At 44.1% G+C, this 12991-nt stretch overlaps 1 protein-coding gene across 1 annotated transcript in view; it reads left to right on the forward strand.

Annotated features, from left to right (window-relative positions):
• Positions 1 to 1011: 1011 nt before the first annotated feature.
• The window catches only part of LOC124612867 (carboxypeptidase B-like), a 139538-nt gene continuing 127558 nt past the window's right edge, over positions 1012 to 12991 (forward strand). Inside the window, exon 1 of the mRNA XM_047141298.1 lies at positions 1012 to 1160. Within this exon, the coding sequence (XP_046997254.1) occupies positions 1054 to 1160 (107 nt within the window). The 5' untranslated portion in view covers positions 1012 to 1053. The remainder of the gene's footprint in view (positions 1161 to 12991) is intronic.

The following is a 12991-nucleotide window of genomic DNA, read 5'->3' on the forward strand; positions in this document are numbered from 1 at the left end:
CCAGACACTCGAGCAATATCAACCCGATACTCCAACTCGTTCCACACTCTCTGTAGCATATCAGGCGTAACAGTTTGGATAGCTGCTGTTATTTCTCGTTTCAAATCATCAATGGTGGCTGGGAGAGGTGGCCGAAACACCATATCCTTAACATACCCCCATAAGAAAAAATCGCAGGGGGTAAGATCAGGGCTTCTTGGAGGCCAGTGATGAGGTGCTCTGTCACGGACTGCCTGGCGGCCGATCCATCGCCTCGGGTAGTTGACGTTCAGGTAGTTACGGACAGATAAGTGCCAATGTGGTGGCGCTCCATCCTGCTGAAATATGAATTGTTGTGCTTCTTGTTCGAGCTGAGGGAACAGCCAATTCTCTAACATCTCCAGATACTGTAGTCCAGTTACAGTAGCACCTTCGAAGAAAAAGGGACCAAAAACTTTATTGGCTGAAATGGCACAGAAAACGTTCACCTTAGGCGAACAAATGTACAACTAAATGAAACTTTATAGCTCCCTTAATTCGCCGACAGATAGTGCTTAGCTCTGCCTTTTGTCGTTGCAGAGTTTTAAATTCCTAAAGTTGTGGTATTCTTTTTGAATCACCCTGTATTTAGAGTTAGCTGCCATTCTTTACACCAATCACAAATCCTGTCCAAGTCATCTCGTATCCTCCTACAGCGACTCAACGACGACACCTTCCCGTACACCGCAGCATCATCAGCAAACAGCCGCACATCGCTATCCACCCTATCCAAAAGATCATTTACGTAGACTGAAAACAACAGCGGACCTACCACACTTCCCTGGGGCACTCCAGATGATACTCTCACCTCCGATGGACACTCACCATGGAGGATGTGTGTACATACTCCTCGGTCCGGAAGCGCGGGTTCAGACAGCAGTGCTCGGTTCCTCGTGCGCGCTGGCCGGCCGGCGCGGCCGCGGAGTGCCCGCCGCCGCCGCTGGCGTCCCCGCGCGGCTCGTTATACCAGCCGGCTGGGCCTGTCCCAGTCCCTGCGCTGCGCCACAGTCGCCGCGCGTCTCCCGAGCCGCAGACATGTCTCGCCGCTGCTCTCCTCCGCTGCTGCTGCTCGCTGCCGGCCTGCTGCTGCTGCTACTGCTTCTGGCTGCGGCAGACGCCTCCCAGCGCAAATCCTACCGGGGGTAAGTTGCGCTGAGCGCCACCTAACGAGGTCCTCTGCCATTCGTGAAATAACACGGCCGGCTCTGGGCACGGCTCCGCGTGTCCCTCCAGCCCCTTCTACACGAGCTACTTTCTTTGTCTCAATCGACAGTTGGTGAAGCGAGTCTACTGCACAACTCCTGTCGTTTTATTCCTGTACTGAGTCACGCCTGACGCGAGTGGTTGTTTCCGTTTACACGTCGGCGTCAAAATTGGCACCCGACAATGAAAGTGACATTATTAGGGACCATCGTTTTTACGAAAAAGTCTAAATATAGTAACAGAATTTAGGAGCAAGCAGTAATGACAGATGAAAGGTTAGATTAGATTAGTACTTGTTCCATAGATCATGAATACGACACTTCGTAATGATGTGGAACGTGTCAGGTTAATAAAAGGCGTCTATACAAGATATTACGTTACACAAAATATTACATGACACTTAATTTTTTTTGGGGGGGTGGGGGATGGGGAAATTACTCACTTACTATATCCAAAAATTCATCTAATGAGTAGAAGGAGTTACCATTCAGAAATTCTTTTAATTTCCTTATAAATGCTATATGGCTATCTGTCAGACTTTTGATGCTATTAGGTAAGTGACCAAAGACTTTGTGGGAGCATAATTTACCCCCTTCTGGGCCAAAATTAGATTTAACCTTGAGTAGTGAAGATCATCCTTTCTCCTAGTGTTGTACCCATGTACACTGCTATTACTTTTGAATTCGTTCGGATTGTTAATAACAAATGTCATAAGTGAATATATATATATATATATATATATATATATATATATATATATATATATATATGCGGATGGATGTGTGTGTGTGTGTGTGTGTGTGTGTGTGTGTGTGTGCGCGCGCGAGTGTATACCTGTCCTTTTTTCCGCCTAAGGTAAGTCTTTCCGCTCCCGGGATTGGAATGACTCCTTACCCTCTCCCTTAAAACCCACATCCTTTCGTCTTTCCCTCTCCTTCCCTTTTTCCTGATGAGGCAGCCTTGGGTTGCGAAAGCTTGAAATTTGTGTGTGCGTATGTGTGTTTTTTATTGTGTCTATCTACCAGCGCTTTCTCGTTTGGTAAGTCACAGCATGTTTGTTTTATATATATATATATATATATATATATTTTCCCCACGTGGAATGTTTCTTTCTGTTATATATTGGGAGGCTACAGTGAAGATCCCTAGCTCTTTAAATAAGAGTCTGCAGCATGATCTTCGATGAGCTCCAGCAATTATTCTGATTACACGCTTTTGTGCAAGCAACACGCTTTTACTCAATGATGAGTTACCCCAGGATATGATGCCATACGAAAGCAGAGAATGAAAATAGGCGTGGTAAGCTAATTTACTCAGATGCATATCGCCAAAATTTGCAGTGACCCTAATAGCATAAGCAGATCTTCAGTGTGTTTTTTCCAGTTCAACCCGTCATCAATGCATACACCTAGAAATTTTGAATATTCTACCTTAGCTACCGATTTCTGATCAAGTCTATATTTATTAATGGTGTCATTCAGTTTACTGTGTGGAACTGTATATACTGTGATTTTTCAAAGTTTAATGAGAGCCCATTTGCAGAGAACCACTTAATGATTTTCTGAAAAAATATCGTTTACAATTTCATCAGTTAATTCTTGTCTGTTGGGTGTGATAGCTACATTTGTATAATCAGCAAAAAGTAACAGCTATGCATCTTCGTGAATATAGAATGGCAAGTCATTAATGTATATTCAGAACAGTCATTAATATAAATTAAGAACAGGCGTTCAGAGTTGACTACTAGTCGCAAAAGTTTTGTTTACTACTTAAATTAGTTGATGAGGCAACACGGTTCGTGGTAAGAAGCTCATCTTCAGGCTACTATGGCAATACAAAATCATTTAACAGAAGTACGCTCAGACATTTACAGTCTTCACATGTGTTGTGGTCATCGTTGTTCATATGAAATGCCTGTCTTCCTGTGGTGTGTTCAGTTCCTTCCATTACCGTGACTCACTGCATCTTATTAACCACTGTTTATAAACTTGCAACGGGCACTTAAAACACGACACAAGGAACAAATTTAGTATCTATGATTACTTCTGTGAAATATTTTTTATTGCCATTGTAGCCTGAAGATGAGGTTTGAACCTCGAAACATGTTGCGTCACTGAAAAATGGTTCAAATGGCTCTGAGCACTATGGGACTTAACTTCTAAGGTCATCAGTCCCCTAGAACTTAGAACTACTTAAACCTAACTAACCAAAGGACATCACACACATCCATGCCCGAGGCAGGATTCGAACCTGCGACCGTAGCGGCCACGCGGTTCCAGACTGTAGCGCCTTTAACCGCTTGGCTGCGTCACTGAATAATGTAACTAAGTCAACAAATAGCTAGTATGGTAGCGGACTCTGAAAAACCTGTTCATGTTTTTAAAAGAGTAAGGGCCGATTAACAGTCAGTATGGCTTTAGAATGATACACTGGGATAGCGGTGGAGCGGCGGCTGCCGCATCGTTTTGCATTGCCCGTTGACCCTGGACGAGCTGTCCAAGGGCATCCAGTAAGGCCTGCGTCTGCTGATTCTGTAAGCGATAAAATTCGGACAGTACATCTGGAGATTGTGGCGAAGCCATTACACAAGTAAATCAGGGCAATATCGATAAGAACGTGGTTGTGCCTCGTCGCCAATGTTTTGGTTGGTAGGAGAGCCAACACCGTGTTACTAGAGGACGCCGAAAGGCACGCGTTTTAATTCACGCAGGCTGGCGTGAGGTCTGGAACAGGACAAGGAAATTAGAATTTAGAAAAACGGACGTAGCTGGTGGAATACTTAACTTTAATCCGTTAATGGTGAACGTCGGTCTTGACGGTACATGATTCAATATCAATAGTAACTGATAATGGCGCCTTGCTAGGTCGTAGCAAATGACGTAGCTGAAGGCTATGCTAAACTATCGTCTCGGCAAATGAGAGCGTATTTTGTCAGTGAACCATCGCTAGCAAAGTCGGTTGTACAACTGGGGCGAGTGCTAGGAAGTCTCTCTAGACCTGCCGTGTGGCGGCGCTCGGTCTGCAATCACTGATAGTGGCGACACGCTGGTCCGACGTTTAGTAACGGACCGCGGCCGATTTAAAGGCTACCACCTAGCAAGTACGGTGTCTGGCGGTGACACCACAAAAATATACATTAACATACATATAAAACAATATTTAGTAGGTAGTTAATAGCATATTGTTACTTTATACTTTGCATCTAAGTGCCAAAAAAGATCAAAAAAATGGTTCAAATGGCTCTGAGCACTATGGGACTTAACTTCTGAGGTCATCAATCCCCTAGAACTTAGAACTACTTAAACGTAACTAATCTAAGGACATCACACACATCCATGCCCGAGGCAGGATTCCAGACTGTTGCGCCTAGAACCGCTCGGCCACTTCGGCCGGCCCGTACAAGATCGAAAATTATTTTTTTCGTTGAACGGAACTGAGTTTTTCACTGTTGAAACAGATTTCATTAATAAACGCTTATCTATTTACGTTCTTATTTGTGTACAGTGTAGGCGTTTTCTTAATCCAGGTACTGTAAAACGTAAAGATATCGTTTTGGTTTAGATATACCGTCTCTCTTGTGGGAGAACCTTAGTAGGAAAAAAAACCAGGCCCTCCTGTAACGTATGAAGGTTAAGCACAGGAACTACTGTACTATTTTTACAAAGTTGCCAGGCAAGGCGTCCGACCATAGATACTTACGAGGATAGTCTGAAGTTTCCGACGTCAACATGAAGGTAACGGCACTTGTCAACAAAAGTTGGGGAATTTGTATGTGCATGCGCATTAAGGCCATTTTGGACGTTCAGTTGTTGTTTGACAGTCGTTTTACTGAGTCGATGCGAGTGCATTTGTGAAAATGGACAAAACTGAGTATCGAGACGTCATTGAACTTTTATTTTTGAAAGGAACCATGCCTACGCAATTTAAACGCGAGCTGGACGCTGCCTACGGTGACTTTGCACCATTATTTACCGCTGTGAAATTTTGGGCAGCTATATTTAGACGTAGCCGTACAAGTGAATGTTCGAGACGGCCAAAAACTGGAACCACTGGCGATAACATTACTCAAGTTCACTCAGTGGTGCTACAGAACCGTCCAGTTAAAATGAGAGAGATATCAGAGGTGGTGAGCATATCTAAAGAACGTGTTTGTCACATACTGATTGACAATTTATGGATGAGAAAGCTGACCGCGCGCTGGGTGCCACGAATGCTCACTTGGAGCCGCTTTACATCTCAGCGGTTGCCATGGCGAAAATCCACGAATTGTGGTTCCAGCTACTTAACTGTCCTCCTTATTCATCAGATCTTTCCATCGGCTAAAAGTTGAACTTGGAGGACAGAAATTTTCGTCAAATTAAAAGGCCATGACTTTCAAATCAAATCAAATGTGTGTGAATTCCTATGGGACCAAACTGCTGAGATCATCGGTCTCTAGACTTACACACTACTTAAACTAACTAACGCTGAAGACAACACACACACACACCCATGCCCGAGGGAAGACTCGAACCTCCGGCGGGAGTGACCGCCCGATTCGTGACATGGCGCCTCTAACCACGCGGCCACTCCGCACGACCCACGGCTTTCGTAAACAACTATTTTGCGCAGAAAGACACTGTTATTTGGACGGGTTAAAGAGGTGGGAGTATCACTGGGGGGAAGTGTATAGACTTACAAGGAGATTATGTTAAAGAACAAAAATAATTTTGAAGAAAAAGTAATATTTCTTCAAACAACAACACAGTCAAATGGTGATGTGTTCATTTAAAAAAATCATATTTTTGTGTTAGGTCAGACACTTTTCAGACTACCCTCGTAGTGCTACCCGTAAGAAGCCGGAGCGGGTCGCTAGTTTATAATTACAACAGAAGTGACTTTGGAGGAAATAAGTTCCAATGTTAGAATGCGACATTACAGTCCCCTATCCCTGCATATGCGCAGTCTGCAGCATACTCAAATTTTAGAACTCCACATTCGGCATAGTCACTTGATCACTGACGTCATTTATCTACTTGCATCGTCGTTCGCGACTGATTTAGTCGCCAGCACGTGACGCGCACCCACAACGACTAATCGATTTTGACCATTCGTTCGTGTAAAACGAGCGTAGCGGGTCGCTATTAAGAACCCTCTAAAAAGTATGTTATCTATGTTGTGAGAACATTAACTCACATATCGGTCAAAATTTCTGTTTGCAGATGGCACAAGTGTCATTGTAAAAATCGTGAAAGGGTTTGTGAACGATTTAGCGTATACGATAGTGGCGAGTAAGATTAGTTCCAGCCTTACTGAGAACAGATTGTCACGTTACTGCAGTAAAACACAGAACATACAGTTTCCGACACAGAAGTCTTTACAAAACGAAATTTTATTCGCACGCGACACTGAAATAATAATTAAATTCGATCCTTTTTCAAGGAGCACTCTAGAGAGATAGGCCTGAAGCTTTTAGGACTGCAATCATTTGGAATTATCTCCAAACTCTGGCGTGTGTACAGGTCGTCATGCAGTTATATACCATTTCCAACACCCATTTCTTTTTGCATGCGTTCGAAACGTCTTAGTTGCTCCAGGCATACTTCGTCGAGGCCGGCTGCATTGTTATTACTGCAATTACTGATAACCATCTCCAGCTCTGTAATGGCAAAGTGTTTGGACAGTACCTCTGTCTCTTGTGGTACGTGTGGATTTACTCTCCTCTTTTTTTATTCGTGTGTCATTGTTGTTGTTAATGTTTGGTGGTTTCCTGTTTAGTAGGGTCACTAGCTAGGCTTCTTCAGTCTCCAAGCCATTTGGCTCTTTCTATCTATGTCAGCAGCCCCCACCAGCCTTATCCATTGCTCCCTCTCTCTTTTCATTCGAAGAGGCGATGAATCTACCTGTCACGATGATTTCTTCGCTGAAAGCATTCTTCTCAAAGGTGACATGCACTCATCCTGTAAAGCGGCTGTTTCTTGCGTGAGTCCCTATACGTAATTCGTTCTGTATCTTCTGAAGATGGTTCATCGAGGGCAGTCTTTTACAGCATCTACGAGGAAATCGTGTTTTTTATGGGACAGAGCTGATAGTTTGAATTGTTCCGTCCAGCATCCTGGGGAAATTAGGCCAGAATGCCTTTGTGAAGAAGTCTTCTCCTGAACCGTATGTTGTGACGCGATTACCAGTAGCATTTCAAACATTATCAGTCGATTTTGTGTGTTAGGAATGGGCGGGCAGACGGCCTTTTGACGTTGCGTTACCATCTCTCCGCTTATCTCCCTACTGTGCCGCTTATACAAGATTCTCGAAAGGCTACTACTTCACCGTCGAGTCGTCTCTGATTGCGAAACAGGTTGGCTCAGACCGGATAAAAACTGTACAACGCAAACACTAAATCTAACGCAGCACATCGAAATCGGTTTTATAGACACACAAATCACGGGGCTTTTCTTTCTGGGCTTTTCAGTGGCCTACGATGCAGTCAGACACCGACTACTCTTACACGAACTATACACTCTTAGCTATGACTCCAACCTTCTCCAAAATCGAAGATGCTTCACTATGTGATCAAGTATCCGGCCACATCTGAAAATGACGTACAAGTTCGTGGTGCCTTCCATCGGTAATGCTGGAATTCAATATGGTGTTGGCCCACCCTTAGCCTTGATGACAGCTTCCACTCTCGTAGGCATGCGTTTAATCATGCGCTGGGGGGTTTCTTGGGGAATGGCAGCCCATTCTTCACGGAGTGCTGCACTGAGGAGAGGCATCGATGTCGGTCGGTGAGGCTTGGCACGTAGTCGGCATTCCTAAACATTCCAAAGGTGTTCTATAGGATTCAGGTCAGGACTCTGTGCAGGTCAGTTCATTACAGGGAAGTTATTTTCGTTTAACCACTCCGCCACAAGCCGTGCATTATGAACAGGTGCTCGATCGTGTTGAAAGATGCAATCGCCATCTCCGAATTGCTCTTTAACAGTGGGAAGCAAGAAGGCGCTTAAAACATCAATGTAGACCTGTGCTGTGATAGTGCCACGCAAAACAACAAGGGGTGCAAGCCCCCTCCATGAAAAACACGACCACACCATGACACCACCGCCTCCGAATTTTTCTGTTGGCACTACACACGCTGGCAGATGACGTTCACCGAGCATTCGCAATACCCACACCCTGTCATCGGATCGCCACATTGTGTACCGTGATTCGTCACTCCACACAACGTTTTTCCACTGTTCAGTAGCTCAATGTTTACGCTCCTTACATCAAGCGAGGCGTCGTTTGGCATTTACCGGCGTGATGTGGGGCTTATGAGCAGCCGCTCGACCATGGCATCCAGGTTTTCTCACCTCCCACCTAATTGTAATAGTACTTGTAGTGGATCCTGATGCAGTTTGGAATTCCTGTGTGATGGTCTGTATAGATGTCTGCCTATTACACATTACGACGCTCTTCAACTGTCAGCGGTCTCTGTCAGTCAACAGACGAGGTCGGCCTGCACGCTTTTGTGCTGTACGTGCCCCTTCACGTTTCCACTTCACTATCACATGGGGAACAGTGGACCTAGGAATGTTTAGGAGTGTGGAAATCTCGCGTACAGACGTATGACACAAGTGACACCCAATCACCTGACCACGTCCGATGTCCGTGCGTTTCGTGGAGTGCCCATTCTGCTCTCTCATGATGTCTAATGACTACTGAGGTCGCTGATATGGAGTAGCTGGCAGTAAGTAGCAGCACAATGCACCTAATATGAAAAACGTATGTTTTTCGGGGTGCCCGGATACTTTTGATCACGTAGTGTATGTAGACTTCAGTCACCTCCCACAAGACAGTGTACTTGCCCCATTGCTGTTAACATCTGTACTAGTGACCAGCCTCTCCCTCAAAACACCCGGAGTTTTATTTATGCTGATGATCGCACCATCACCGGCAAAGCAAATATTTTTGGCGGTCATGGAGATTTACACTTTCAAGTTAAGTTGGTGAAAAGAGCGACGCCGTTGGACTGTGCATGACTGGAAACGAGTAATTTTGATCGATGAAGTGTGCTATACCCTGTGACAATTCGATGGAAGGGTTTGTGTTTGACAAATGCCTGGAGAACGTTACCTGTCATCATGTGTGGTGTCACCAGTGAAGTACGGAGAAGGTGGTGATACGTCATGAGAGTGATAAGTCCTAAGTATGGAAGGATACGAACAAATTTTACAGTATTGTTTTCTGCGCACAGTAGAGTAACAATTTTGAGATTATCAGCATGACAGTGGACCCTCTCGGAAAGGAACATTTGTGATGCAATGACATTGGCCAATAACATTCCCGAAATGGACTTTCGCCGCAAGAGTCCCGACCTGAACCCAACGCGTCTTGGATGAGTTATAACGTCGTTTTCACTCCAGACCCCAGAGTCCAACATCACTACCCTCTCCCGTTTCTGCTCTTCAGGAAGAATGGGCTGCCATTCACCACATACATTATAGGCACAACATTGAATGTGTTCCCATCAAAGTTCAAGCTGCCACAAAGGCGAAGGGTGGAAACACACCATATTAATATCGACTAATAATTGCCCAGCTACTTCTGATCATATAGAATTATCAGTATCCTTGGAACAAATTGCTCCCTCTTACAAGGACAATCAGCTCACACCCACTCCTGCCAAAAAACAAGTATGTGTGCGCCATCTGAAGAACAGACACTATAATAGAAACCTGTAGTTGACCTGGGAGGGCAATCCACTAGAACACCGCACAACCCAAAAATATCTCTAGGTATCACCGTAGACAGAATGTTCACTTCCAGAAAACACAGTAATAAAGTTAAACAGAAAGCTGCAGCGAGATACAATATTGTCGGCAAACCGCCAGGAGCTACGTGTGGTTCACAGCCCTCAGTAATAAGGACTAGAGCCCTTGCTTTACGCTATTTAGCATCGGAGTTTGCGTGCCCATTAAGCCATAAGTCATGTCACGCCAAGGGCAAGCAGGTCGACATAGCCCTTGACGAACCATGCCATACTGTAAACTGGACTCGCATTCGGGAGGACGGCGGTTCAATCTCGTCTCCGGCCATCCTGATTTAGGTTTTCCGTGATTTCCCTAAATCGCTTCAGGCAAATGCCGGGATGGTTCCTTTGAAAGGGCACGGCCGATTTCCTTCCCCATCCTTCCCTAACCCGAGCTTGCGCTCCGTCTCTAATGACCTCGTTGTCGACGGGACGTTAAACACTAATCTCCTCCTCCTCGTCCTCCGCCATACTGTAAGAGGATGGTGAGGTCAACACCCAAAGACAGGCTCTACTGTCTTGCTGGTATCGCACAACCGGACATCCGACGGGAAGAGGCGCCTAGAAAAGAGAAAATAATGGCCACCTGCTAGACCATCATTGCTTAAATCTAGGAAAAGATTTCTGGGTGCTACACATAACCTCATGATACACCGCAACCCAAGAGAGTGCACCTGTTAACAGAAAGAATCGCACACCTCAGTATCTGGTTAACACCTATGGAACAACTTCTTCGGGCCATACTGAGGAGTGAACCTCCTGGAAATCTCTCACCAGACTGCGCTAAGAAGTTGTAAGGTCCAAAGAAAACATGAGTAGGTGGTGCCCTCTGGACTGCGGACTGCCACCCATCCCCTGTAGTGTGACCAAACCCCTGCACTGAGATGGATTTACACAAGGCTAACTTTAACACACTGGATGCGACCAGGTTTTGATCCAAGCCAAAATATACAGGCTAGAGCTACTTCAGTGTTATACGTAGGCAGAATACTCTTAGATACAGTATAAGACACTATCTGATAAAAATTATGTGGACATAGATAAGTGGACATTAATTTGGGATATGCCCACCTTTTGTCTTTATGACGACTTTGCTGGAGACACTGTCAATGAGGGACTGAATGTCTATGGAGCAATGGCAGCCCAGTCTTCCTCAAGAGTCGAAACCAGAGAAGGTGGTGATGTTGGATGCTGCGTTCTGAAGTCAAGTCGACGTTCTAAATCATTCCAAAGCTGTTCCGTTGGTTTCAGGTGGCGACTCTGGGCAGGCCAGGCCATTTCAGGTAAGTTATTGTCCGCAGACCACTGGCTCACACAAACTGATTAAAGACAAGGGCCACACTCATGCTGATGTAATCATTGTCTCCAAACTGTCTCTACTGTACGCAGTACACAGTGCTGTGAAAGGTGTTCTTATCCTTTCACATTGAGCGTTTTCGTAAGCGCGATAAGAGGGTCACACCCTAACCACGAAAAGCACTCCCATACCGTAATACAACCTCGTCTCACGTCACTGTTTTCATGATAACAGGTAACGTTGACACTACCCTTGATGATGTGCAACATTCTCCAGGCATTATCCAAATCCAAACTCTTCCATTGAAGTGACACAGTATACAGCGTGATTTATCAATCCAAATCACTCGTTTCCAGTCATCCATTGTCCAGTGGCATCGCTCTTTACACCAACTCAAGTGTCGCTTAGCAGTGATGAAAGAAATGTTAGGCTTATAAGGAAGTGGTTGATTATTATAACCCATTCTTTTCAACTCCCTAGGCAACTTCTGCAGGATTTTTTTTTATTTGTCTTTCCTTTGTGTCCGTTTTCATATAATTCTGCCCTACACGCCATATTGTCCACATTTATTTTCATACCCCATTCCCTACACTCTCTTTAATCTGGATCAGTTTGTATATCATAACCTCTTCGTGTTGAGAGGATATTACCTGGTCATCCGTGAATCAAATCCAGTGAATTTATCGTCACCAAGCTTTATTCCTATGCCTGAGCATTTCCTGTATCAGCCATTCAGCACCTGTTCCAAATAAATTTAAACTGAATAGGGGAGATCGACAACATTGCTTACATGATTTTTCAAAAATATTTAAATGCTGTAACTCGTCGCCTTGTTAACCCTTTCATAGTTGAAATTTATTTCGCCTATATTTCAATAACAACGTCAAAAACTGTTTTCCTTTGCGATAAATAATACACTTTCACAACAAAAAAGTTTTTTAAGCTAACCGATTTTGAAAATCGATGGAGTGGGACACATGTGGTCCACGGACCGAGATATATCCAAGTTTTCATGTGAACCAAGGAATTTCAGTGTTAAATTTTTAATTTGAGAATGATTTTATCAGGATGTCAATTACGGGAAAAAATATGAAAAATCATACCAAAACACATTTATTCTCCTGAGAGTGAGATAATTTGACCTGCTTTCGTGAAACAGACACAATATAAATACACGCCGCCCAATTTGATCACACACAGCCTTCTATATATCGACCCCATGGTCTGTAGCATTTTTATCAAAGTTCTGAAAGCATCTCGCTACATGCTAGCATTAGACAGATATAAAGTAAAGGCATCCCATCCATCAAAACCGCGTACTATTTTAGTGTAACATATGTGTCCCATTAACCACGAAAGGGTTAAAATAATGTAATCTCTAATTCAATTGCTCGTATTTCCGTTTACGTGTAAGATTAAAATTAATAGAAAGATAATTCTCACACAATGATTGGTTCTTGAATGATTTCCTAATTATTTTGGTTTGTGTAGCTGATTGTGAAATGCGGTGTAATATTTGCTGTTATTGAAGCAGAAAGTGGTAAAATGCTATAGAAGACCTATTTTTATTCTCTCTTCGGCACTCACCTACAAATTTTGTAAAGACGGTAAAATCTTCTTACCTGTCTCTTTCGTTATTGAAGGGAGTATAAAACCCCAAACGTGGAAGGGATTATTCAAGGAATGTTAACTCGCAAAATTTTTTT

This window comes from Schistocerca americana, chromosome 4 (genome assembly GCF_021461395.2).
Source record: "Schistocerca americana isolate TAMUIC-IGC-003095 chromosome 4, iqSchAmer2.1, whole genome shotgun sequence".
NCBI classification, from domain to species: domain Eukaryota; kingdom Metazoa; phylum Arthropoda; class Insecta; order Orthoptera; family Acrididae; genus Schistocerca; species Schistocerca americana.